This window comes from Pogonomyrmex barbatus, unplaced genomic scaffold (assembly GCF_055798465.1).
Source record: "Pogonomyrmex barbatus isolate J1 unplaced genomic scaffold, ASM5579846v1 scaffold2, whole genome shotgun sequence".
Taxonomy (NCBI): Eukaryota; Metazoa; Arthropoda; class Insecta; order Hymenoptera; family Formicidae; genus Pogonomyrmex; species Pogonomyrmex barbatus.
The window spans coordinates 16,157,490-16,185,460 of record NW_028297116.1 but is presented as its reverse complement, the minus strand read 5'-3'; the positions used below and the strand labels follow the sequence as shown (position 1 = coordinate 16,185,460).

Here is a 27,971-nt window from a genome sequence, read left to right as displayed (position 1 = left end):
CGAAGTAATGAAAAAAACCGAAGAAGGCATAGAAATATATTCATTAAGTATAATAGTACTTCACATACTTTGTGACATAAAATATTTATTTTCTACGTTTTTAAAGAGAGTTCATATTTCATAAATTTAATGTATTACTATTTAATTACTTAACATATATGTAGTAGTACCATATTTGCATTCAATTTTCTAATTTTATTATTTAAAAAAAATGTCATTTCAATGTTTTACACTGATAAATTATTTGTATCTTAAGAGAAATTTGCATAAGATTCAAAGTATTCAAAAAATGTCAATGCGGCATTATATAGATATTCCAGATGTTCCTAAAAATTAAAAAATAGACTTTCAACATACATAAATATTTTTTCGTTATAATATTTATATTATTTCTATTTTGACATTTTCCGTATATATGATGGAACATACACAATGATTAAACTCTAGTATTATTAAAAATTAAAATTATGATCAATAATTTTTATTATTGCGATGAATTGATACTACCTGAGAAGAAACAAAATCTGGTCTCGATCGTTTAACAGCTCGCACCGCCATACAAACATCACATTCTCTTTCGATGGCCATCCGTTCCAACAAGAAACTCAGCGCTAGATACAGACCGCATCCAGTCACACCGTCACTGAAAAATAATTATTTTAATTCTAAGAAAAACTGATTCGAAAACATAAATTTAAAATCGATTATTCAGAAGGAATTTGCAGTTATTATTTATTATTAAATACAATTGCAAGAAACGTAAAAATCTAAATACAACTTTCTCTTAGATTTTGAAAAGTAGATTGGTCCATACTGGCAAAGCGTGGCAATAGGTCCATCGCTTCTTATGATTTTCTCCGCAGCTTGCCAAAAGTTCACCATCACCATAACCGGCGGTGGTGATTGATTTCTTCCAGATTTCCATTCCGTTAAAGTCAATATAGTTACAGGTTGTTCTCTCGACGATTTCTACAATAAAATGTTGTTCCGCTACATACAAAATTGTTAACAGAAAACGTAGATTGTCATTGATCTTACTTCAGAATTGTCAATCAATAGTAATTTTTGTGACGTATAATATTCCATTTCCACGACTTCTCTCGCCGTGATGTTCAAATATGGAGTCGGTTTAAATTCGCCGCTTGAAAATGCGATTGCGCAGCAAGTCTAAAAATTCAAGAATATATTTATCTATACAATACCACTTACATTGATTAATTTATATTGAACATTTATGTTTCTGTGATGATCTGTATTAGACACTCTACCAAATCGTATACACTATAAATTTTAATTAACTAATTTATATTTTATTCAAATAATAAAAAATATAAAAAATCAAATAACAAAATAAATATTTCTAGAAAATGTGTAATTTATATTCTACAAATACATTCAGTATCTGATAAATATATTTTTACTTAATATACAAAGAAATATTTAGAAAACATTCGTACAAAATCTTGAAAGTCAGGCGGTTGGAGCATAAGAATAAGTTCAATTTTGAATTCGGCAATCATTCGCCAAAAATCATTAAGTGTCAAAGGCATAGGAAGTTGCGTAGCTATATACTGATTCTGAAGTCTTACTCCATCCACATAAACAGCAGGAAAATAATCACTATCCTCGTCGGATTCTGGATATCTTGTTAAATATATTCTATTAGTCATATCTATAAAATAGGAAATAAAGATATCTAATATTTATATCGCTGTAAAAATGTATTATTAATTATGTAAATTTGTTTTTTCTTGCGTTGTTAACGATTAAAAATTAAGAATGTGACAAATCCATAAAATGATTTGCAATGTCATTAGAATATACGCCAACAAACTTGAAATTCTGGAAATTCTGGAAATCTATTTTTAGCTCGATTGCGCTCCGACAACGATGGTAGAGGCGTAACTTGTCGTAGGACTTTATCTTGCCAAGCGATGTTCTGTAATCTGAGAATTATGATTTAAGAAACTTATGCGTCTTAATTTGTACAGACATAAAAATAAATCATAGCTGACTCAGTCATATACCTTTGTTGTTGAATTGATAATTGTTCCTTCAATTCCTTAATTCGTATCGGTAAATGTTCATTACACGGTAACGTTACCGGAATAGAAAATAAACATTCAACCAATATTAAATGTGTTAATATATATTGTTGTGTATTATTTATCATGTTTGCTCTTTCGCTTATATGGATATAATGGATGCCGTTTCGGAAAAGACGTCGATAATCTAAATAATTTTATTCGGATAATCTTTCGTATATCGAAGAGAATAATTAATATGACTAACAAATTCAAACAGTGCTGTAAAAGTAACTATAAAAGAATATCCTCATTACCTTTTCAGCAGCTGCTCGTCGGAGACAAATATCGCATAAAATAATGATACCAGTTCTCTCAATACCAGCACTACAATGGACTACCACGGGGCCATCTCCAGGTGATATCGCCAATAGTTTCTTTAAATATATGACTATGGAGTGTGTGTACAATGGGATGCCATAGTCTGGCCAGGCCGTATAATGAAGATGCTCTATCTAAAGTTATTATAAGATTCAATTTAAGAATTATTATGTTGAATAAGAAATAGAAGTGTAGATACCTTTCGAGTTTCCTCTCCGCAAGTGACATGAAATGTTCTAATACAATAATCAGCAAAAATATTATGTTTTGCGTTTAACACAACGATATTGCCGTATTTTTTCTTTTTACCAATATCCGGCCAATACTGTTCGCATTTTATCTGTAAAAATTATAATATAAAAATTATAATATAAACCTTGATATTCAGCTTGATACAAGAAAGTTGATATGAATTTTGAATTTTCGCATTATTTTCTCATGTTTTATGACATATACCCTTATTGTAATACGTAAGATTTCCATGTTTTGATATTTATAAGTATTGTGATTTAATAAAAAAATTTACCCTTCCGTTTTCAATAATATTTGTCACCATACAAATAATGAGAACGTTTTCCTGCCAAACCATGCGCCAGAAATCGAGTACGGTATTTGGTTTAGGACCTTGCGTTGCTATATAACGCTTGTCTACTTTATATCCCTTTTGAATAATTATTAATAAATTTAAAAAATTAGCATTATCAATGTACAAATACAATGACAAACAATTATATAGCTTACGAAGTTGTGATACTCTTGATAAATCATGACTTACTGTGATGTAATTAGCATTAATATAATCGGAATAAGCGTTATCTGGAAGTTTTTCCAATATTACTCGCGTACTGTCGTCTGCAAAAATTAATAAATTGTTAATTTGTTATTACATATGCAATTTATGTATGTATAATTAATTTGTGCATACACGCTATGACATTTCTGTATCTATTCTTCAATTCGTTCTGTGGCAGTTTTCCATAATTCCATGGCTGCGTTTGTCCTTTTGACAGCATCTTTGGAAAAATTAATATCTTTCCGTATTATTATATGTAATAATAAGTTTATAAGTATATCAAAAACAGAAAAGTCATTTTGTTTTTATATATTTTACATAATAATATTCCATATTTTACATTATTACATAAATATATATAATTGAATATTTTAAACTATATAACTTAATAAATATAAAGTTTTAAAAAAAGTATTTTAAAAAATCTAATAATATGACAATTTCAAATAAGATAAGAAAAAATTACTTTATATTGTTTAGCCAACGATTCTGATTGTATTGCCCGTTTGACATAATCTTCGAAATCTTTCACCTTGACCAATGATTTCATTTCTTCTTCTTTTTCGTTATCATTCGCGATGATACATACTAGCTCTTCCGGAATAATTCCGTTCGATAAGGATTGTTCTTCAGAAATACTTGACAAATCCTGCTCTGAGTACCTAATAGATGGTATCGACTCATATTCATTATCATCTTCAGCGTTTTGAATGTTCTGACAAGCTATTTCATTTTGCATTTGATCTTCAATAGATTTATGACACTTTCTGTTAAAATAATATTTAAATAGCATAAATAAAATACATATTCTATCAGAATGTAATTTAATAAACAATTCTTTATTTTAATATTTATACGACGAATATCAATAGATTGGAACAAGTAATGTCGCTATCCTTTAAATAAGAGGGAGAAAAGACTACCTTCGACACAAATAATAAGATATGCTTGCTGTGACGAGATATATTGTAAGAGGTATAAACCACACTCCGTGATGTATAGATGGAACTTCACCGATACGAATTAATTTTGCAAGTATAATTGGCTTGTTAGATGAATTTTGTTCAGTTATCATGATTATTACTTGATAAGATTTGTTAGATTTTAATGGACAATTTTTCCCATTTCCGTACGTTTTATTGTCACCAATCACGAATTGTTTGCCAGCGAGCTCTCTGGTCTGTCATAATTAAAGGTAAAGATATTGATTTTCACAAACATATGCATAAATATTTTTCATACTATTAATTCTTACTATTAATAAAATAGTTGTGTATTACATGTTATTAATAATTGTTATTAATTTTATGAAAATTCATGGTACATACAAAATAGTTGTGTAATAGTGTTTAATAGCGTTTTGGCAGATAGCTTTATTTAATTATTATTTAATTCAAGATAAGTTTATTTATTTATTACATGTAAAATTCATATTCATAAATGATACAAATTTTCGATATACATACCGAAACTTCAACAACTTGCCAAGCGGTTTCATTCATTTTCAATTCAGATTGCATTTGTAGATTTTTAGACAATTTCAAATGTTGGTCGCACGGATTAGGACCTTTTACTATTACATGCATCATACTGCCTTGCGTGTCATTCAAAACAGACGGTACATTTAATAAAATAGTAGAATCAGACTTGCGCACCGTGTAGTTTAAATCGGTCTCAAAACATGCGGTTGATGGCGTATAAATTTCCATGGTAGTTGAGTTACTAAATCTATTTGCAACTGTCACAGTTTGTATATAAACGAGATATTTGGTTGACGGGTACAAATATAATTGCTTGCTGTAGTTACGCATGTATTGTGTCACCGGGTATTCATATGTCATATATTGGGTACTCTCATTAATAGATTTCTGCAACGAAAGCTTTCTAAGATTTGAGAAGGTTTCTACTACTCGAACGTGGAAAGATCGCAAACGATTTCCTGTTTTCCAAGGATGAAACCACATCAAGTCAACTACGCTGTTATTGTTGATTGTAAAAGTGCAATTACCAGGTGCATCTGGTTCTAAAATGTAATAATTTTTTAATAGTTTTTATATCGGATAAGCAATTCATGTAATTTGCAACACACTATGAATCAATTTTAAGAGAACGCTAAATAAATTACTGTATATAACATGAGTAAAATATTTGAAATATTTAATAAAACTAAAAGACGTTTCTGGAATGTCATCGAAGATTTTATGATTAAGATTCATGATTAAGATTCAAAAACCTAGCTAAAAAAGAAAAAGATAAAAAATCGTAAATTGTGAAAATAATTATGAAAAAATTATATTTTAATTTGTTTTTTAGATTCAACATTAAAATATTAATTTTTCAATATGCTATATATTATTTTTAACATCGTTTTTCTTAATTTATAATACGTTGGCTTTAGTGTTTTGCAAATTTATTCATTCTATCAGAAAAATTTTTCTTGTATGACTTGATATACTCCCCACATAGATCTTCTCATATACTTCCCACATAGTTTTTCCCATCTACTTCCCATATAGTTTTTCCCATTTAGTGCCCATATAGTTTATCCCATGTAATTCCCATATAGTTTTTCCCATCTTCTTCCCACATAATTTTTCCATCTAGTCAACATATAGTTTTTCCCATCTTCTTCTCACATAGTTTTTCCCATCTTCTTCCCACATAGTTTTTCCCATCTAGTTCCCACATAGTTTTTCCCATCTAGTTCCCACATAGTTTTTCCCATCTTCTTCACACATAGTTTTTCTCATATACTTTCTCACATAGTTTTTCCCATATCATACAAGAAAAATTGTATCACAGTATTGCAATCATTGCTTCTTCATGATTTATATCGTCCTTATATTATCATCAATATTGCTAAAATATTTCAGAAAATGAGATTTAAGAAAATCCTTTTTAAAATCATCACTTTGTTGTCTGTTTTATTAAAGGTGTTTTAAAACAAGTCTGGCAAAGCGTGGCTCGCGAACCATCCCCTCCATTGAACGCTTCTCAATTCGATTCATCAACCGATTTCTGTGACGGCTGTCAGTCACGATGATATGGAGACTACTTTCCATCATAAACTGTTCTGAAATTTTGATTTTTTTCTTCGCTATATGACATAATGTAGCCAAGTCGGTTGTATTGGATAATAAAAATGAATCAGTGCATCATACGTGCACGAGACTGACCATGTATCTTGAACTCTTGCGAGCCATGCTTTGCCAGGCCTGTTTTAAAATGTCTGCCACTGTAATCTGCCACTGATTATAGCGATACGGTATAGAAAGTATAGAAAGACTAAAAAAACCTCTTTCCAAGATAAACAAATATAGAGAACATTGGAGAACGCGTCTTTAGGCAAAAGAACTATATATTAAAAAATGATATGTATGTGTTTGTAATCTTTTCACATAGATTTAATAAATTTTTCACATAGATTTAATAAATTACATAAATAAATTAGGAATAATTGATATAAAAATGTGTCTACATATATTGTTATATTGTATAACAATATTGTTTTATAGATAATTAATTGTAAAATTTATAATAGAAGAAAATTTATTATATTCTTATAAGTTTTAAACGTTTTTTAAATTTGAAGTCTTACCTATATTAACAAGCATTTCCTCAGTCACGGAAGTCAAAGCGCCAGGTTCAGTAACATTTACATTGTACGCAAAAACCTATAAATATGTATTTTGTATTTTGCATTAAATTTTTTATCAATTTTTTAATTCATTATGTCATACATCATATATATTATTTATCTAGAAATATTAAAAATCAAAAGAATTTAACATTTTTATACCTGAATTATTGCAGAAGTTGTTATTGGAACATCTTTACAGATATAATCATCCCATAAGTCACAAGATGTATTGAAATGATTTGCAATAATTTTACAATGTTCCTTGTGATATGTTGGATACGTTGATACGTTGTAACATGATTGGATACCATAATCACGTAATTTTCCGTTGAGAGGTGGAAGTGGACTTTGCCATCTCAGATATAATAAATCTTCAGAAGTTGAAATACGTCGAGTATCAATTTCAACAACCTCCAAATTAGTCACACTTGGTGGAGCTATTATTTTGATTTTATTATAATTGTATAAAAAAATTATTGAATAGTATTATATCATAACATTAAATTTTACCTGTCGGCGGACTTTCAAACTCGTATATTTGATAAGCAGATGTATTTTCTGGTTTTGAGTACCCTCTTACTACATAAATTTTTATCTCATATCGTTCAATGCCGTTTAATTTCAATTTATCTAATTCAAAAAAATAAAGTATGGTTTGTTTCATTACTTTGAAATCTTTAACGGCATTGCTAATTCCTCGTATTTTTATCCTGGCTATCATTGATCCTGTAATAGTTGAACAATCTTCAGGCGCATTCCACATTAATTTCCAATCTTGTACTCTTAACTGGCTAAATGTCTCCGATGGTATTTCTGTAAAACAATTGTTTTTAATGTTTTCTATGATAAATTTGTATATGTATGCATATGTATAAGAAAACAATCAATTTCAACATTCAATCAATAAGTTTAATTCAAAATTAATAAACATTTAAATAAATAAAATGACTTGTGTTATTTTTATTAGTAATATCAATGATAATTTCACTAAATAATATAATCTAAATATTTACCAGATTGTGCTGTGTCAAAGATTCTTTCTTCAATTATGCTGAAATGTCGTGAATTATGAGTTACAACTTGCGCAGAATAAGATGTGTATGGACGTAAATCTGGAATTGTGATCATTGTATCTGTTGTCGATACATTAATGATATGATTATTTGGAGTAGCTAGTTTTAAATCCTTACAACCATAAAACTCTCTAATCTAAAATTAATAAAAAAGATATTGAAAGCTTACAGAAACGATAAACTTAATGTTATAAATAAATGATATTATTAAAGTCAAATATATGCCATAACTCTGCGCGATTTAATACTTTTGAATTATGAGAGTCTTGAAAATTCTTACAGTCATAAGATTAACTTATTTAAGATACCAAATAAAATGGTTTAGTACTTAACCATTTTAATATTTTAATCATTTCTAAATTATAAATATAAAGTCCAAAATCCAAAATCAAAACATAGGTTGTCATTAAAATATTAAAATTTTTAATCTTTAAATTTTTAAATCTTTGAAGCATATTTAAAACATCTTGTATTCTTTTAAAATTATTTACCTTTAAAATCACTTCATATCGTATTATTTTTCCATTTGGTTGATTTGGAGGCCTCCAAATCAACGATAGTTCTGTATTGATCAACAGCTGTTGAAGATCTAACACTCTAGATGGGACTATAAATGTTTGTTAAAATATTGATAGTTTAAATATATTAAATATAAATATGTGTTTATATGCAATATATACAACATATGCAACATATACATACAATTTTATATATTTTTATGATGTAATAAACAATATAAAACTCACCGCCTTCAAGCGTACGAACTTCTTGAGTAAATATCTGGTAATTTTTATGATACATAGTCACATTAAAATTAGTATATGACGGTAAACGTTGTACTTTGTATGGAAAATATATAATTGATTCAGAAACTTCTTCGTTCGTATTTATATTTCGAACTATCAGATGATACCAACTTTCTGGACATGGATGTAATTGCTATTATAAAAAAAATAAGGATTAATTTTATTATTTCCACAATACTTGATTAAATGATAAAATGATTGAAGATCAAAATTACAAAAAATTGAAAAATTACAGAATTTTAAGATAAAATGACTACATACGTTTGAATTGATATTCCAATTAATTACCAAACTGGTTTCTTCAGGCGTTATGATAAAATTTTCAGTCGCTAAATCATTACACAAAATATCGATATGAGAAATATTATTTTATAATACTAAATAAATAATTAAAACAACATTTTTATATAACTAATAATAATAAAGACGCAACTATCTTTTCAGTATAGTAAATAATTTTGTAACTATTTTATTATTGAATTATTTTCTATCATGTTATGTAAATTTAAAGTTATTTCTGTGTAATAAAAATCTGTAGTAATAATATTTTTAACATTTATATTATGTTAAAAATAATAAGCCACTAATAACAAATTAAAACAAATTCAATTGAAATTAATTACAAATTTACTATTTAATTATAAATAATAATTACCAGAATTAAATATTTCTAGATAATAATGTTTGAAATCAGGTACAAAAAGCATCAAGTACAAAAAGCAACCATAAACTTTATTTATAAAGACATGTTTATTATAAATATAAGATATTTTGTTATAACTTGAATTTAGATATTTTATTATTAGATTCAACAAAAGATACAAATAAAAAATAAATACAAACTTACGATTGCATAAAGTTTCAATAGTTTCCCAGTCACTATATATCAATTCATTTTCAACGCGTAAATGGCAACTAATTTGATAAATACTACCAGGTTGTAAATTTTCAAAAAATCCTATTAATTGTGTCATATTTCGAAATACTCTATTCCATGAATGCGGAACATTATATTGCATATGTCCCTGTAAAAATTTATTACAAAGTTACTGTTTTTTTATTCGATGATAAAAAATGATAAAAAATGCTATTTGAAATTATGTTAATCGCAACTCAAAGAATAATTTTTATAACTTTAAAGAATATTAGAACAAATAATATTAATGTATATGTATGTATGTACTTTAATGTCAAAACCATAAAATATTGATATATTATCGTATTCATCTTTCCATATCATAGGAACAATGACACTAATAGTTGTTTCGTTTGTAGAGGTTATCACAGGTATGCTCGGTTTATCTATACCTGTAAAATAATTAATATAGTTGCATTTAATTTATAACTGATATTTCTTTAAATATGATAAAACATAACATATACAACATATAACAAAATATTACTTATTTGACACATGGGAGGTATGTAAGTTTTTTTATAATTGTTGCATCCCTCACTGCATACTCCAGTTATCTTATTACACGATCCATTGCACAAACCGCACATCTTTTCACAGCCATGACCATATGTATTTGATGTACAAGCTAAAAATACAATTTATTACATGTAGAAGTAATGTAAAAATAATTAGTCAAAAATTATTTACGTTTAGAACAACGCTCTTTCCAAAAACCTGGAGCACATGTGCAACCATTTTCATAACAAATTGCAATATTTTGACAGTCAACGTTACTATTCAAATCACGTTCGCACGATAACAAACATTGCGGTCCAATTTTATCTTGTAGACAGTCTGCGTCATCTAAAGAAACGTTATCTTTTTAATATAAAATAACATTTTATTTTATTAGTCTAAAAAATTAACGGATAAAGATATGATTATTTTTACTTAATATTTGTATTTATCACTGATTTATCATTGATATTTTTAATTACCTAGTTCTATATTCCGCTCAAAACGAGACGTAGCACTCACGACGGTATGTTCATCATAAAATAATTTTTGACATGTTATCTTTGGCCAAAAGTAAAATCTACCGTTGACATCCCAATCTTGTTTGTAATTTAAAATACCTTTTCTCAAAGCTTCTAAAACATGATATGAAGTGCATGATATGAAGTACATTATATACATAAATTAATGAATTTATTGGAAAATGTATAGAACTGTTGTGTATGATAAGTTTCATGGTATGCAATAGTTGATATTAAGAAATATTATAATTTAATTAAAGAATTTAAGAAAGTAAGATATTCTCACCATTTTTAGGACATTGACGAACATTCGCTATCGCCCATAAAGGGTTAGAAATAGTTCTAGTCAGTTTTGGAATTAATTGAATTATTACTGATCTATAATTATTCGCTGAAAAATTGCTTTTAATTTTAACAGATTGCCACATAGGTAAATCATAATCTTTAGCTTTTGATGAGCCTTTTACTGTAATCATTTCTAACGTTTCATGTGTCGTGGAATCTCGCAACAATATATGTGCATTACATTCCTTACATAGACCAATTAATAACTGTATGCATATTGGTTCATTATGAAATTGAAAGACAGGACTTAATAAAGTTGCGGTCTCGACATTTGTATGCAGAAAATTGTCTGAAATATGTATAAAATTATTTTCTTATTAATCAATTAATGATAAACTTGAAATAATTTTGCTTGATAGAAATTTCTTTTTAGAATCTGCACTTACAGGTATGAAATCGAAACAACATCTTTGTAGGACTTCTGATGAACATATGATAATCATAGTTTGAATGTTTGTCCCTTTCCATGTCGCTATATGACATAATGATTTCATCAGTATCATCGCTATATGACATAATGATTTCATCAGTATCATAGATTTCTATTCTTCGAAATATAGCATCCCATGAGAGAATGAACGATCGCCATTCATTTTCAGACAATGGTGTATGCTGTATTGATTATTAATTTTAAATGCAGCATGGAAATTCTTACATCAATTTTTTATGGATAAATTTTTTGAAATTTTTTATTCTTAAAACAAGGACATAAATAATAATGTACGTAAAAATTCTAAATTGTTTATTTAAAATATGTTAAAAAAATCGTTTTGACTGTTGTAATGTGAAAAAGCAGTGATAAGGCTTTAAATAAGAAAAGTATAATATGCACTTAGTTACTTTGTATTTAACTTTTGCTTTGTCGCATTCTGAACCTGAAATCGGCCATTTTCCAGGTTCAGGCACTCCATTCGCACATTTTCGTATAACAGACAATGTATTTCCCCAACCGCCTATTATGATCCAATAGCAATAATCCTTATTATAATTTGGACCATTGCAAATTAATATATGTGCGTCACGAGATGTACGAACCGAAAAAGAGAGTGTTAAAGTAATAGGAAGTTGTCTTATATAATCATAAGCATCTTCAAAATTTTTATATTCTTTAAATTCTGAAAATTGTAAGCAAATATTATTTAAAACTATTCTAAAGATATATTTTTCTTGTAATATTGATATATATTGTTACATATGTAACATTATTGTATAATATATTTTATGCGTATCGCAATTCTTCCTTACTCCTTCCTTACACGATACTTTTACCTTTCCATCGTTGATCAAACACTGGACCCATAGGTGTTTTAATCGAATCTGTGAGATTCCAGCCATCTCTCCTCCATAATGCTAAGCAATTTTCCTCTGCATTCATTTTGCAATTTATCTCATTATTATTGAAATCATTGTTGAAATCGTGAAATTCTAAAATAATGTTTGTGTTTATGATAAATGCATTATCTCATAGAAACGAAATAGAGCCTAGAATATTTTATAAAAACATTTACTTAAAGCTAAGTGTAAATATTAATGACAACTTCAGTAAACAAACGTAACAATAAAATTATTTATGAAAGGAAGAAGGGCAATAAGAGTGGTTTTGGGCCAATATCAGAGCTTAAGTGAACGATTTTGATCCTTTATATCCCATAATTCCCTCAAACGGTTTTGTCATAGAATTATTTAATTCGTTGTAATGGCAGTCTGAATTTTCTCGATTTGTTTACAATATTACGATTCAAATGATTCTATGACAAAACTATTTGAGAGAATTATGAGGCACACATAGAGGATCAAAATCCTCCTTTTGAACCGGATCTAACATTTGATCAAAAACTGGTCTTATTGATCGTCGTCCTTTATAAATAGATTTCATTTTATATTTAGTTCAATTTTAATAACTTACCGAAATCGTTTTTAGGCAATTTATAATGCTCTATTAAATTGTAGTTCCACACAAGAGCACCACCATCGTCTTCTGAGAGACATATCAATCTCAATTGATTTGATGATTTATAAAATTTTGGTGACCCACGCAACAGAGTTACTTTTCCCATAATATATAATATCTTACTCGCGAAGATAAATAACATAAACCAATGCATTATCACTTTCTTTATTGTTTATCAAATCACACACGCTGTTTGATCGACAGTTGTCAGAATAAAAATGAATAGTACAACATATAGAATAAATAATATATATTTAATTAATTAGATTATTTTATTGTACCATGTTATTTTTAAATCTTTATGCTAAGATCGTTTCATTGAGGTCACTTATTGAGAACGTTTAAAACACGTATAAATAAATCTTTTGAAAATAACAATCTACACTAAATCATGAAATGTTAATTTGATTAATAATATAATAATAGAATTAAATTTTTGGAAAGTTTAATACTTTAATTTTTATTTTGCACTATTCAGTCCGAACAGCAGTAATTTCAGATAGTAAACTGATAAAAGAAAGGAACTCGACTTCCTTCTAGTGAATTCGAGATAATAAATTCCGTATCTACTAAAACGCTTGATGCCTGACGCATCAGGAAATGAAAATTGTACAGGATGGTTATATAATTTTTATATTAGATTATAATGATTCAAATTATACTATAAATATATTTTATATTACGTATTTATACTATATTATATAATTAATATAAAGAAATTAACAATTAATTAAAAAAAATAAAGTAGTTATTAATCTAATAATTTATGAAATAATTTCATATACATAAGTATTTACATAAGTATAATTTGTTTTTGATAATAGAATAATATTACAACACACGTGTAATTAAAGATAATGTATATGAATAGATATTTATTTATAATTACTTTTCTTGCAAATATTCTAAAAAATATTTTGCTTTTTGTTATTATTTACGACCGAATAATAAGTTATAGATTTCAAATTGATTATGAAAAATTCTTAATTAATTTTGATACTTTTTAGACATATTTAGACATATTTATCTAAAATTTAAGACATTTAAGAAATTCAAGAATAGATAGCTATATAGAATATCGCATAAAATATGCATAAAATGAATAAAATTGATAGCAAAATTGTAAATTATAAATTATGCATAGTTCTATATATACATCACGCATATATTTCTATATAATTTTTATTTTTCACAAAATACTTTTCATACAAAATATTTTTTAATTTATTAAAATTAAATTGTTCATATATTCTTAATAAAAGTATTCGTACATTTTGGCATCATTTATACAATTCAGAGCTGCCTTTTACAATGACATTGAATATGTTTAATCTTAAGTATAATAATTTTTAAAATACTTATATGTATAAAAATATAAAAATATATATATCGTTTGTTGCTATATATTATCAGAATAAATCTGGGAGATATGAAAATAATAATAATGTATTAAAGAAATTTATAAATTGCAATAGAATAAAATCTTAATTTAAATAAGATATGATTAAGAAATGAGCATGGATTATAATAAGTATATTTATATAAATCATTAATGGATTCTTTAATAAAAATATTTGTTAATAATCAATAGTCTAAAAGGAAAATCTAAAATTACAATTAGTTATGTTAAAATAAATAAAGAAAATACAGAATTATATTAACTATTATTATTCTTTACTTTAACATTTCATATACAAATCACAAAAATAAAACATTTATTTTTTCCATTTGCCAAAATGCAAATATTTATAGTAATGGATATTTATTTATATTTAATATATTGTGCATACCATTATATTAATCGTATATAGAATTTTGTTATTATATTGTTATAAGATATTACTTCATTATCTTATACTAGTATTATATATTTTTGTTTTATGAAAAGTTTGCATAGGTTTCAAAGTACTCCAAATATGTTACTGCGGCATCATATAGATATTCCAGATGTTCCTGACAATTAAATAAAATTTAACTTAGATATATGTAATTTTTTTTATAATATTGTTTATGATAATTGTATCAATTTTTATCCTGCTGGTACTACCAAAGAACGAACAAAATCCGGTCTCGATCGTCTAACAGCCCGCACTGCCAAGCAAACATCACATTCCCTTTCGACGGCCATTCGTTCAAGCAAGAAACTCAGTGCTAGATAAAGTCCACATCCAGTTATCCCGTCACTGAAAGATTGCTATTTTATTTTCTTGAACATTTTTGCAAAATTTTGTTTTTTAAGAAATTTTTTGCAAAAAATTTCTTAAAAAACAAAATTTTAAAACCTTTATCATTCAGATTGATTTTGTAATTATTATTTGACACTGACAAATAATTATTTATAAACAGAAAATATGAAATATGTGAAAAGAATTATTTTATATCATTAAATCTCGCTGAAGAGAAAGAGGAATTTTGAATTTTCAGTTTTCCTTTAAATTTTCAACTACAATATTTTAATGTTTACTGGCAAAGCGTAACAGTAGGTCCATCTCCCCTCGCAATTCTCTCTGCAGCTTGCCAAAGAGTCACCATTGTCATAACTGGCGGCGGTGGTTGATCTTTTCCAGATTTCCATTCTGTCAAACATAATATTGTCACAGATTGCTCTCTCGAAGGTTTCTGCAACAAAATATCCTTTAGTGAATAAATAATCATATTATCAAGTTAAAATTGTAAATTGAATGAAGTTACCTCAGAATTATCAACAAGTAATAATTTTTGTGAGGTATAATATTCCATTTCCACGGATTCATTTGCTGTGATATTCAAATATGGTACTGGTTTAAATTCTCCGCTTACGGGAGCAATCGCGCAACATGTCTAAAAATTTGATTATATATACATATATATATATATATATATATATATATATATATATATATATATACACGTATAATTATATATATATGACAAATATCTGTGTCGATTAATTACTGATCCATAAAAAATCGTTTATTCTATACTTTAAACTACGTTTAGTGTTTTATGTATTATTGGATGCTAAAAGAGTCAATCTGATTTTTAAATTTATTTAGTACATTAAGATTTAAAAACTAACAAGTCAAAAAGCTTATAAAATGATAAACAAAACGAATATATTCATAATTATACATAAAAATGCATACAATGCTTGTTTCATTAAATATTTAAATTAATATATGTAGAAATATGTTGGAGACACTCATACAGGATCTTGCAAATCAGGTGGTTGTAGCATGAGAATAAGTTCAACTTTAAACTCGGCAATCATTCGCCAGAAATCGTTAATCGTTGATGGCATGGGAAGCTGTGAAGCTAGATATTGATTCTGAAGTTTTACTCCATCTACATAAACAGCGGATAAATAATCGCTATTCTCGTCCGATGCTGGATATCTTTTTAAATATATTCTATTGACTTTATCTATAAAAGAAAAAATAAATCTTTATACATTTAATATTTTTATTGCTGTAAAAATTTATTGTTAAGTGTGTAAAATTTATTTTCTTGTGTTTGTTAGGCAGAAAATTTATGTAAAATATCCAAAAATGTAAAATATCCATAACGTAATTTTCAAAATAATTAACATATTTGCCAACAAACTTGAAATCAATTCCGGAAATCTGTTTTTCGCTCGATTACGTTCCGACAATGATGGCGGAGACGTAAATGGTCTTAACGCTTCGTCTTGCCATGCAGTGTTCTGTAATCTGACGATTAAAAATAATGAACTATTGTATCGTCTTAATCGTCTTAATTAACAATGACGAAAATAAATTGAAGAAAAATTATTAAAACATACCTTTGTTGTTGAATCGATAATTGTTTCTTTAATTCTTTAATTCGTATCGGTAACATATCGTTACATGGCAATGTTGTCGGAATGGAAAGCAAACATTCTACCAATGTCAGATGCGCTAACAGGTATTGCTGTTTATTATCCACCATATTAGCTCTTTCGTTTCTTATAGATGCAGTTTCCGCAAAAACATCAAGTAACTAAATTTTAATTATTGAATAGACAAATCAATGAAATAAGCCGAGAATATGTTTAAAGAAAATATAATAATATAATAATATAAATATAATAAATGTCATTATTTGGCAGTCGGGATCTTAAACGCTTAATAATTTTCTTTTTGAATTTATGTACAGGGTGTAACATATAGGACAATATGACGGATTATTTGCAGGTTTATTCATGTAAGCACGAGGGATGTTTACAAGATAAATAAGTTTTTTGGTAATACAATTACTTGCATATCTTTTTCTAATAAAATTCATAGCGCCTCAAATTGTAATATAATTGATTACTGCTGAGGCCATTTAGTTATAAACAATCTTATACGAATAAGCAACTTCTTATACTGTTCTATATATTGCTTTAACATCCATATATAAATTCAAGTTAATTCCTTTGCCAAACATATATTGTTATTTTTTAACAGACTTGTAGTAATTCAAAGCCATAGCTAAATTTTTTCCTTTAATAATCAATAATCAAATTTTATATTGAATTTTATATTGAATTTTATATTGATTACATCTCTTAAATTTAATTATTAACTTAATTTTCTTAGGAATTAAGTCATACTATCTTTTATTAAAATAAATACTAATTTTGACTAATTTTTATAAATAATGATATTAAAGCAACAAATTAAATTAACGAAATGATATTTTTACCCCCTCAGCCGCTGCTCGATGGAGACAAATATCGCATAAAATAATAGTTCCGGTTCTTCCAACGCCAGCACTGCAATGGACTACTACGGGTCCGTTACCAGGCGGTGTCGCCAATAGTTTCTTCAAATATGTAACTACGGAATGTGTATACATTGGCACACCATGATCTGGCCAAGCAGTGTAATGCAGATGTTCTATCTGTAATATTATTGGTTGACATAATTTAATAAAAATTCTTATGTGTTGAGTATTGATTAAGAAAGTATTAGTTAAACCTTTCGAGTCTCTTCTCCATAAGTAACATGGAAAGTTCTAAGGCAATAATCAGCGAAGACATTATGTCTTGCATTTAGCACAATTATATCACCATATTTTTTTTTCTTGCCAATGTCCGGCCAATATTGTTCGCATTTTGTCTGTAACAATTATGAAGTTTCATATTGATAAAAGATTAAAATATTAATTTTGTGATTTCTTCTAGTATTTCCTTACGCTCTGCGATGTGCATTTCTATTCTCGTTTAATGTAAAATTCTGCATTTTGAGATTTATTTGAACAATAAACAAACGACATTCACCTTTCCATTTTCAACTACATTTGTCAGCATACAAATAATGAGAACGTTTTCCTGCCAAATCATTCGCCAGAAATCGACAACTGTGTTCGGTTTAGGTCCTTGTGTTGCTATGTAATGCTTATCCTTCTTATAACCCTTTATAATTGTAAATAGAAAATTTATAATAATTATTAATTAAAAATTATCATTGAATATACGCTATAAACGCACAGATACAACAATTTGCACTTGAAGACTAAGAGTTTAATTATAGTATAATTAGTATAATTATAATTATAGTATAATTGGTATAATTATAATTTATAATAGTAATAACTTACGGTGATATAATTAGCATTGATGTAATCGGAGTATTTATCATTCGGAAATTTCTTCAATATCACACGAGTTTCGTCATCTGTATGAATTAGCATAATATTAATTCATTATTGCATTAAATATTATTATCGGTTTTTTACGACGGCACTTACATGCAATAAGATTTCCATATCTATTTTTAGTTTTGTTCTGTGGCAATTTTCCATAATCCCATGATCGAGTTTGTCCTCGTGGAAATGTCTTTAAAAAAGATCATAAAATGTATTGCCCTATATAATTATAATTTGCAACTATTGCTATACAGAGTAAAAAATTCTTTTGTTTTTGTAAAATTTTTGTAAAGTTTGTATATAATAAAGATTTTATATTATTTGATTTAATGTAAAGATGTTATATTTTAGAAAAAAATTTTAAAAGATAATTTAGTCATTTAACAAATAAATAAAATAAAAGCAAGATAAAGGACTTACCTCGTATTGCTTATCTAATAATCCCGATTCTATCGCTTGCTTAACGTAATCCTCAAAATCTTTCACTTTCACCAATGATTCCATTTTTTCTCTTTTTGTCTCGTCATTTATAATAGCAATCGGCTGTATTTCCGGCGTGCTTGCCCGCGATAAGGATTGTCTGTCGGAAGGAGTTGACAGATCCTGCTTTGAATTTGATACTGTGGATCTCGTTTCATGTTCGTAATTTTCGATATTCTGTGACAAAACCATCTCGTCTTGTATGAACTGTTTAGTCGACTTCTGTTTTTTCCTATCAAATTCACACATCAAATTGCAGCTGTAAAATTACTTTATCGAAATTTGATTTAAGGTATTAATCCTAAGAAAGTTTTAATTAAAGCATTTACATAATAGATCTATTATATAGAATCTATATAAAATATTTAAATAAATAAGTAAAGGCTCAATATTGCTATTTTCTAAACAGCAAAGTAAAAATATTACCTTCGATAGAAATAAAAAGCTATTCCTGCCACAACAAAAAATAATATAAGAGGTATAAGCCACATTTCGTGATGTATCGGTGGGGGCATGCCAAGGCGGATTGATTTTATAAGCATGATTGGCTTGCTGGATAAATTCTGTTCAATTACAATAATCACTATTTCATAAACCTCGTTAGGTTTTAATGGGCAATTTTTCGCATTACCATAAATTTTATTATCGCCAACTATAAATAATTTGCCAGCAAGTTCGTTGGTCTGTCACAAATAAAAATAAAAAACTTAATTATAAAAATATCTAAATAATACTATTGTTTTTAATACTGCAATTGTAATTTGTTAGATTTATGTAAAATTAATTTTATTAATTGTAAATAATATAACTTCATAGATAACAATGTTATCGTAACTACATTTATTTATTTATTATTGTAAGTTTGTTTATCATTTAAATAATTTCAGGTATAGATATTTCAAAAATATTTTAATACATACCGAAATTTCTGCCGCCTGCCAAGCAATTTCATACATTTTTACTCCAGCTCGCGCTCGTAGATATTCGGGTACTTTTAAATGTTGATCGCAGGGATTAGGACCTTTTATTATAATATGCATTATGCTGTCTTGAGTGTCGTTTAATACAGACGGTATATTTAATAAAATCGTAGAATCAGATTCTTGCACCATGACATCTAGATCGCTGTCAAACTTTGCTGTTGAAGGTGTATAAAATTCTACAAACTTTGCAGTGCTGAATTTATTATCGACTGTCGCAGCTTGAATAGAAATAATGTATTTTGTTGACGAAAACAAATACAATTGCGTTTCGTAATTACGCATATATTGAGTCACCGGGTATTTATATGTTTTATTCATAGGTGATCGAGAAACACGCCTTCTCAAATTTGAAGAAGTTTCTTCTATCTGAATGCGAAAATATTGCAGATGACCGCCTGTCTTCCAAGGATGAAGCCACTTTAAATCAATTACACTGTTGTCGTTGATTGTAAAAGTATAATTTCCTGGTGCGTCCGGTGCTGAAATATAATCAGTTGTAATATTTATCGGAAAAACAATTAATTTAATTTAAGTATACTATAGGAAAATTTTAAGAAAACATAAATAATATAACATAATTGAATAATAAACATAATTGAATAATAAATAATATAACATAATTGAATAATTATTTATTACACGCAATGTTTATCCTACATTGCGTGTAATAAATAATTATTCAATTATGTTATATTATTTAAACAATTATAACATGTAATAAAAATAGAAGAAACTTTTTGTTAGTTTTTTATGATCGTAGCAGATGTTTTTGCTAAAATGTGTTAATCAGGGCAAAAGATGCAAAAAAACATAATAATATTTATAATGATAATAAATTGTATGTCACAATTAATTGTAAATTTTTAAAAAGTTTATTATATATTCTAAATTTTTAAATTTATTAAAATTATTAGTTTTAAAATTTTACTCGTATTACGAAGCATTTCCTCAGTCACGGAAGTCAAAGCGCCAGGTTCAGTAACATTTACATTGTACGCAAAAACCTATAAATATGTATTTTGTATTTTGCATTAAATTTTTTATCAATTTTTTAATTCATTATGTCATACATCATATATATTATTTATCTAGAAATATTAAAAATCAAAAGAATTTAATATTTTTATACCTGAATTATTGCAGAAGTTGTTATTGGAACATCTTTACAGATATAATCATCCCATAAGTCACAAGATGTATTGAAATGATTTGCAATAATTTTACAATATTCGTTGTAATATGTATTGTAACATGACTGGATACCATAATCACGTAATTTTCCGTTGAGAGGTGGAAGTGGACTTTGCCATCTCAGATATAATAAATCTTCAGAAGTCGAAATACGTCGAGTATCAATTTCAACAACCTCCAAATTAGACACACTTGGTGGAGCTATTATTTTGATTTTATTATAATTGTAATAAAAAAATTATTAAATTGTATTATATCATAATATTAAATTTTACCTGTCGGCGGACTTTCAAACTCGTATATTCGATAAGCAGATGTATTTTCTGGTTTTGAGTATCCTCTTATTACATAAATTTTTACCTCATATCGTTCAACACCGTTTAATTTTAGTTTATCTAATTCAAGAAAATAACGTGTGGTTTGTTTTATTACTTCGAAATCTTTAACAGCATTGCTAATTCCTCGTATTTTTATCCTGGCTATCATTGATCCTGTAATAGTTGAACAATCTTCAGGCGCATTCCACATTAATTTCCAATCTTGTACTCTTAACTGGCTAAATGTCTCCGATGGTATTTCTGTAAAACAATTGTTTTTAATGTTTTCTATGATAAATTTGTATATGTATGCATATGTATAAGAAAACAATCAATTTCAACATTCAATCAATAAGTTTAATTCAAAACTAATAAACATTTAAATAAATAAAATGACTTGTGTTATTTTTATTAGTAATATCAATGATAATTTCTACTAAATAATATAATCTAAATATTTACCAGATTGTACTGTGTCAAAAATTTTTTCCTCACTTATGCTGAAATGTCGTGAATTATGAGCTACAACTTGCGCAGAATAAGATGTGTATGGACGTAAATCTGGAATTGTGATCATTGTATCTGTTGTCGATACATTAATGATATGATTATTTGGAGTAGCTAGTTTTAAATCCTTACAACCATAAAACTCTCTAATCTAAAATTATCAAAAAACATACTGAAAGCTTATTAAAACGATAAACTTAATGTTATAAATAAATGATATTATTAAAGATAAATATATGCCATAACTCTGCGCGATTTAATACTCTTGAATTATGAGAGTCTTGAAAATTCTCACGGTCATAAGATTAACTTATTTAAGATACCAAATAAAATGGTTTAGTTATTTTAACTATTTTTAAATTATAAATATAATATAAAATCTAAAATCAAAACATAGATTATCTTTAAAATGCTTTTAAAACATATTGTATTCTTTTAAAAAAGCATTTTACCTTTAAAATCACTTCATATCGTATTATTTTCCCATTTGGTTGACTTGGAGGTCTCCAAATCAGCGTTAATTCTGTATTGGTCAGCATCCTTTGAAAATCTAACACTTTAGATGGAACTGTGAATGTTTGTTCAAAAATATTGATAATTTAAATATAATTTATATGTTTGTTTAAAACTATTTAATAATTTAAATATATTAAATGTAATAATACGTTTGTTTAAAAATATTGATAGTTTAAGTATATTAAATATATTTATATGCAATACATACAACATATGCATCTACATACACTTTTATATTCTTATGATATAATCAATAATCATATTTTATATATATATATATATTAATATCAACTCACCGCCTTCAAGCGTACGAATTTCTTGAGTAAATATTTGGTAATTTTTATGATAGATAGTCACATTAAAATTAGTATATGATGGTAAACGTTGTAGTTTGTATGGAAAATACATATTCAATTCAGAAACTTCTTCGTTCGTATTTATATTTCGAACTATCAGATAATACCAACTTTTTGGACATGGATGTAACTGCTATTATAGGAAAAGTAGATATAAATTTTATTGTTTCCATAATACTTGTAATTAAAAATCAAAATTAAAAAATTTTAAACAAATTTAAGATAAAATAACTCACGTGTGAATTGATATCCCAATTAATTACTAAATCGGTTTCTCCGGGTGTTGCGATAAAATTATCAGCTGCTAAACCATTACACAAAGTATTGATATAAGAAATATTATTTTACAGAACTAGATAAATAACTAAAACAATATTTTTATACAAGTATAATAATAATAAAGACGCAACTATCTTTTCAGTATAGTAAAAAATTATATAACTATTTTATTATTACTGAATTATTTTTTATTATGTTATGTAAATTTACAATTATTTTTGTGTAACAAAAATATGTAGTAATAATTATTTTAACATTTACATTGTGTTAAAAATAATAAGCTACTAATAATGAATTAAAACAAATTTAATTGAAATTAATTAGAAATTTATTTTTTAATTATAAATGACGAACTATTAGAAATAAAGATAAATATTTCTAGATAATAATGTTTGAAATCAATACAGTAATGTTAACGACATGTTTATTAAAAATATAAGATTTGACGTGATTTTGATATAACGTGATTTAGATATTTTGTTGTTACATTCATACAAGCTAAATAAATAAATACTTACGATTGCATTTTGTCTCAACAATTTCCCAGTCACCATATATCAATTCATTTTCAACGAGTAAATTGCAACTAATTTGATAAATAGCACCAGGTTCTAAATTTTGAAAAAATCCTATTAATTGTGTCATATTTCGAAATACCCTATTCCATGAATGCGGAACATTATATTGCATATGTCCCTGTAAAAATTTATTACAAAGTTACTGTTTTTTTATTCGATGATAAAAAATGATAAAAAATGCTATTTGAAATTATGTTAATCGCAACTTAAAGAATAATTTTTATAACTTTAAAGAATATTAGAACAAATAATATTAATGTATATGTACGTATGTACTTTAATGTCAAAACCATAAAATATTGATATATTATCGTATTCATCTTTCCATATCATAGGAACAATGACACTAATAGTTGTTTCGTTTATAGAGGTTATCACAGGTATGCTCGGTTTATCTATACCTGTAAAATAATTAATATAGTTGCATTTAATTTATAACTGATATTTCTTTAAGTATGATAAAACATAACATAGTATACAACATATAACAAAGTATTACTTATTTGACACATGGGAGGTATGTAAGTTTTTTTATAATTGTTGCATCCCTCACTGCATACTCCAGTTATTTTATTACACGATCCATTGCACAAACCGCACATCTTTTTACAGCCATGACCATATGTATTTGATGTACAAGCTAAAAATACAATTTATTACATGTAGAAGTAGTGTAAAAATAATTAGTCAAAAATTATTTACGTTTAGAACAACGCTCTTCCCAAAAACCTGGAGCACATGTGCAACCATTTTCATAACAAATTGCAATATTTTGACAGTCAACGTTACTATTCAAATCACGTTCGCACGATAACAAACATTGCGGTCCAATTTTATCTTGTAGACAGTCTGCGTCATCTAAAGAAACGTTATCTTTTTAATATAAAATAACATTTTATTTTATTAGTCTAAAAAATTAACGGATAAAGATATGATTATTTTTACTTAATATTTGTATTTATCACTGATTTATCATTGATATTTTTAATTACCTAGTTCTATATTCCGCTCAAAACGAGACGTAGCACTCACGACGGTATGTTCATCATAAAATAATTTTTGACATGTTATCTTTGGCCAAAAGTAAAATCTACCGTTGACATCCCAATCTTGTTTGTAATTTAAAATACCTTTTCTCAAAGCTTCTAAAACATGATATAAAGTACATGATATGAAGTACATTATATACATAAATTAATGAATTTATTGGAAAATGTATAGAACTGTTGTGTATGATAAGTTTCATGGTATGCAATAGTTGATATTAAGAAATATTATAATTTAATTAAAGAATTTAAGAAAGTAAGATATTCTCACCATTTTTAGGACATTGACGAACATTCGCTATCGCCCATAAAGGGTTAGAAATAGTTCTAGTCAGTTTTGGAATTAATTGAATTATTACTGATCTATAATTATTCGCTGAAAAATTGCTTTTAATTTTAACAGATTGCCACATAGGTAAATCATAATCTTTAGCTTTTGATGAGCCTTTTACTGTAATCATTTCTAACGTTTCATGTGTCGTGGAATCTCGCAACAATATATGTGCATTACATTCCTTACATAGACCAATTAATAACTGTATGCATATTGGTTCATTATGAAATTGAAAGACAGGACTTAATAAAGTTGCGGTCTCGACATTTGTATGCAGAAAATTGTCTGAAATATGTATAAAATTATTTTCTTATTAATCAATTGATGATAAATTTGAAATAATTTTGCTTGATAGAAATTTCTTTTTAGAATCTGCACTTACAGGTATGAAATCGAAACAACATCTTTGTAGGGCTTCTGATGAACATATGATAATCATAGTTTGAACGTTTGTTCCTTTTCATGTCGCTATATGACATAATGATTTCATCAGTATCATAGATTTCTATTCTTCGAAATATAGCATCCCATGAGAGAATGAACGATCGCCATTCATTTTCAGACAATGGTGTATGCTGTATTGATTATTAATTTTAAATGCAGCATGGAAATTCTTACATCAATTTTTTATGGATAAATTTTTTGAAATTTTTTATTCTTAAAACAAGGACATAAATAATAATGTACGTAAAAATTCTAAATTGTTTATTTAAAATATGTTCAAAAAATCGTTTTGACTGTTGTAATGTGAAAAAGCAGTGATAAGGCTTTAAATAAGAAAAGTATATGCACTTAGTTACTTTGTATTTAACTTTTGCTTTGTCGCATTCTGAACCTGAAATCGGCCATTTTCCAGGTTCAGGCACTCCATTCGCACATTTTCGTATAACAGACAATGTATTTCCCCAACCACCTATTATGATCCAATAGCAATAATCCTTATTATAATTTGGACCATTGCAAATTAATATATGTGCGTCACGAGATGTACGAACCGAAAAAGAGAGTGTTAAAGTAATAGGAAGTTGTCTTATATAATCATAAGCATCTTCAAAATTTTTATATTCTTTAAATTCTGAAAATTGTAAGCAAATATTATTTAAAACTATTCTAAAGACATATTTTTCTTGTAATATTGATATATATTGTTACATATGTAACATTATTGTATAATATATTTTATGCGTATCACAATTCTTTCTTACTCCTTCCTTACACGATACTTTTACCTTCCCATCGTTGATCAAACACTGGACCCATAGGTGTTTTAATCGAATCTGTGAGATTCCAGCCATCTCTCCTCCATAATGCTAAGCAATTTTCCTCTGCATTCATTTTGCAATTTATCTCATTATTATTGAAATCATTGTTGAAATCGTGAAATTCTAAAATAATGTTTGTGTTTATGATGTATTTTCTCATAGAAATCTAATACTAATAGCATCGAATATTTTATAAAAAATTTATTTAAAACTAAATGTAAATATTAATGACAACTTCAGTAAATAAACCTAACAATAAAATTATTTATGAAAGAAAGAGGACCAATAAGACCTGGTTTTGTGCCCAATGTCAGATCCGATTCAAAGTGAGTGATCCTCTGATTTGATTCTCTATATCTAATAATTCCCTCAAACGGTTTTGTCATAGAACCATTTAATTCGGTGATAATGGCAGTCAGAATTTTCTCAATTTATTTACAACAAATGATTCAAATAATTCTGTGACAAAACCGTTTGAGAGAATTATGAGACACACATAAAGAATCAAAATCGCCCATTTTGAGCCGAATTTAACATTCATTCAAAAATTGGTTTTATTGATTTTCGTTCTTTGTGAATAAATTTCATTTTATATTTAATTCCATTTTGATAACTTACCGAAATCGTTTTTAGGTAATTCATAATATTGCACTATTAAATTATAGTTCCACACGAGAGCGCCATCATCATTTTCTGAGAGACATATCAATCTCAATTGATTTGGTGATTTATAAAATACTGACCCACGCAACAGAGTTACTTTTCCGATAATGTGTAATATCTTACTCGCGAAGATGAATAACATAAACCAATGCATTATCACTTTCTTCATTGTTTATCAAATCACACACGCTGTTTGATCGACATTTGTCAGAATAAAAATGAATAATACAATATGTAAAATAAATAATATATATTTAATTAATCAGGTTATTTTATCGTATCATATTATTTTTAAATCTTTGGGCTAAGATCGTTTCATTGAGACCGTTTATCGAGAACGTTTAAAACACGTATGAATAAATTTTTTGAAAATAGTAATCTACACTTAATCATGAAATGTTAATTTAATTAATAATATAATAATAGAATTAAATTTTTGGAAAGTTTAATACTTTAATTTTCATTTTGCTCTATTCAATCTACCGGCCAACAGTAATTTCAGATAGTAACTGGTAAAGGAAAGGAACTCGACTTCCTTCTAGTGAATCCGAGATAATAAGTTCCGTATCTACTAAAACGCTTGATGCCTGACGCATCAGGAAATGACGATTGTACAGGATGGTTATATCATTTTTATATTAGATTACAATGATTCAAATTATACTATAAATATATTTTATATCACACACTTATACTATACTATATTATACAATTAATATTAAGAAATAAACAATTAATTAAAACAAATGAATAAAAGTAGTTATTAATATCTAATAATTTATGAAATAATTTCATATACGCATTTATATAAGTATAATTTGTTTTTGATAATAGAATAATATTATAATATACATATGATTAAAGATAATGTATATAAATAGATATTCATTTATAATTACTT

The 27,971-nt window shown here is 26.8% G+C and overlaps 2 protein-coding genes across 7 annotated transcripts; both read right to left on the bottom strand.

Annotated features, from left to right (window-relative positions):
- Positions 1-65: 65 nt before the first annotated feature.
- Positions 66-13,449, bottom strand: LOC105432050 (uncharacterized). The gene is made up of 32 exons (XM_089076541.1): positions 12,904-13,449; positions 12,267-12,422; positions 11,838-12,112; positions 11,384-11,609; positions 10,939-11,286; positions 10,614-10,766; positions 10,324-10,479; positions 10,121-10,261; positions 9,901-10,025; positions 9,565-9,742; positions 8,979-9,046; positions 8,658-8,850; positions 8,403-8,518; positions 7,852-8,047; positions 7,349-7,651; positions 6,998-7,275; positions 6,797-6,872; positions 4,665-5,221; positions 4,122-4,378; positions 3,665-3,965; positions 3,331-3,418; positions 3,181-3,257; positions 2,932-3,066; positions 2,605-2,745; positions 2,307-2,539; positions 2,028-2,189; positions 1,890-1,946; positions 1,458-1,659; positions 1,039-1,167; positions 815-969; positions 508-643; positions 66-326 (listed from the first exon to the last, which is right to left on the bottom strand). Exons 1-32 carry the CDS (start codon positions 13,100-13,102, stop codon positions 252-254), a joined length of 5,892 nt encoding a protein of 1,963 aa, XP_088932667.1. The 5' UTR covers positions 13,103-13,449; the 3' UTR covers positions 66-251.
- A 1,151-nt stretch (positions 13,450-14,600) lies between these two features.
- LOC105431993 (uncharacterized) lies at positions 14,601-27,575 on the bottom strand. 6 transcript variants are annotated; one of them, XM_011646550.2, is made up of 32 exons: positions 27,026-27,575; positions 26,375-26,530; positions 25,946-26,220; positions 25,528-25,720; positions 25,083-25,430; positions 24,758-24,910; positions 24,468-24,623; positions 24,265-24,405; positions 24,042-24,166; positions 23,706-23,883; positions 23,145-23,212; positions 22,849-23,041; positions 22,489-22,604; positions 21,992-22,187; positions 21,488-21,790; positions 21,151-21,413; positions 20,950-21,025; positions 19,959-20,500; positions 19,465-19,721; positions 18,979-19,297; positions 18,661-18,748; positions 18,511-18,587; positions 18,191-18,325; positions 17,889-18,029; positions 17,614-17,811; positions 16,730-16,926; positions 16,531-16,637; positions 16,136-16,350; positions 15,640-15,768; positions 15,413-15,567; positions 14,996-15,131; positions 14,601-14,901 (listed from the first exon to the last, which is right to left on the bottom strand). In XM_011646550.2, the coding sequence occupies exons 1-32, from the start codon at positions 27,237-27,239 to the stop codon at positions 14,827-14,829; spliced, it is 5,925 nt and encodes a 1,974-aa protein (XP_011644852.2). In that variant the 5' UTR covers positions 27,240-27,575; the 3' UTR covers positions 14,601-14,826. The 6 variants fall into 6 exon arrangements, with proteins under 6 accessions (XP_011644852.2, XP_088932540.1, XP_088932538.1 ...); XM_089076414.1 differs by having other exon boundaries at positions 18,979-19,270; XM_089076412.1 differs by having other exon boundaries at positions 22,849-23,038.
- Between the last annotated feature and the right edge of the window lie 396 nt (positions 27,576-27,971).

Bases quoted from the DNA above. Each gene is read 5' to 3' on its own strand.
- LOC105432050 (XM_089076541.1), bottom strand. From the start codon at position 13,102: ATGCATTGGTTTATGTTATTTATCTTCGCGAGTAAGATATTATATATT. The intron at 11,287-11,383 runs GTAAGTGCAGAT...TACATATTTCAG, and splicing joins GTTGTTTCGATTTCATACCT to ACAATTTTCTGCATACAAAT. The intron at 5,222-6,796 runs GTAAGACTTCAA...ATTACATTTTAG, and splicing joins GGAAATGCTTGTTAATATAG to AACCAGATGCACCTGGTAAT.
- LOC105431993 (XM_011646550.2), bottom strand. From the start codon at position 27,239: ATGAAGAAAGTGATAATGCATTGGTTTATGTTATTCATCTTCGCGAGT. The intron at 24,911-25,082 runs GTGAGAATATCT...ATCATGTTTTAG, and splicing joins TCGTCAATGTCCTAAAAATG to AAGCTTTGAGAAAAGGTATT. The intron at 18,588-18,660 runs GTAAGTGCCGTC...TAATTCATACAG, and splicing joins ATATGGAAATCTTATTGCAT to ATGACGAAACTCGTGTGATA.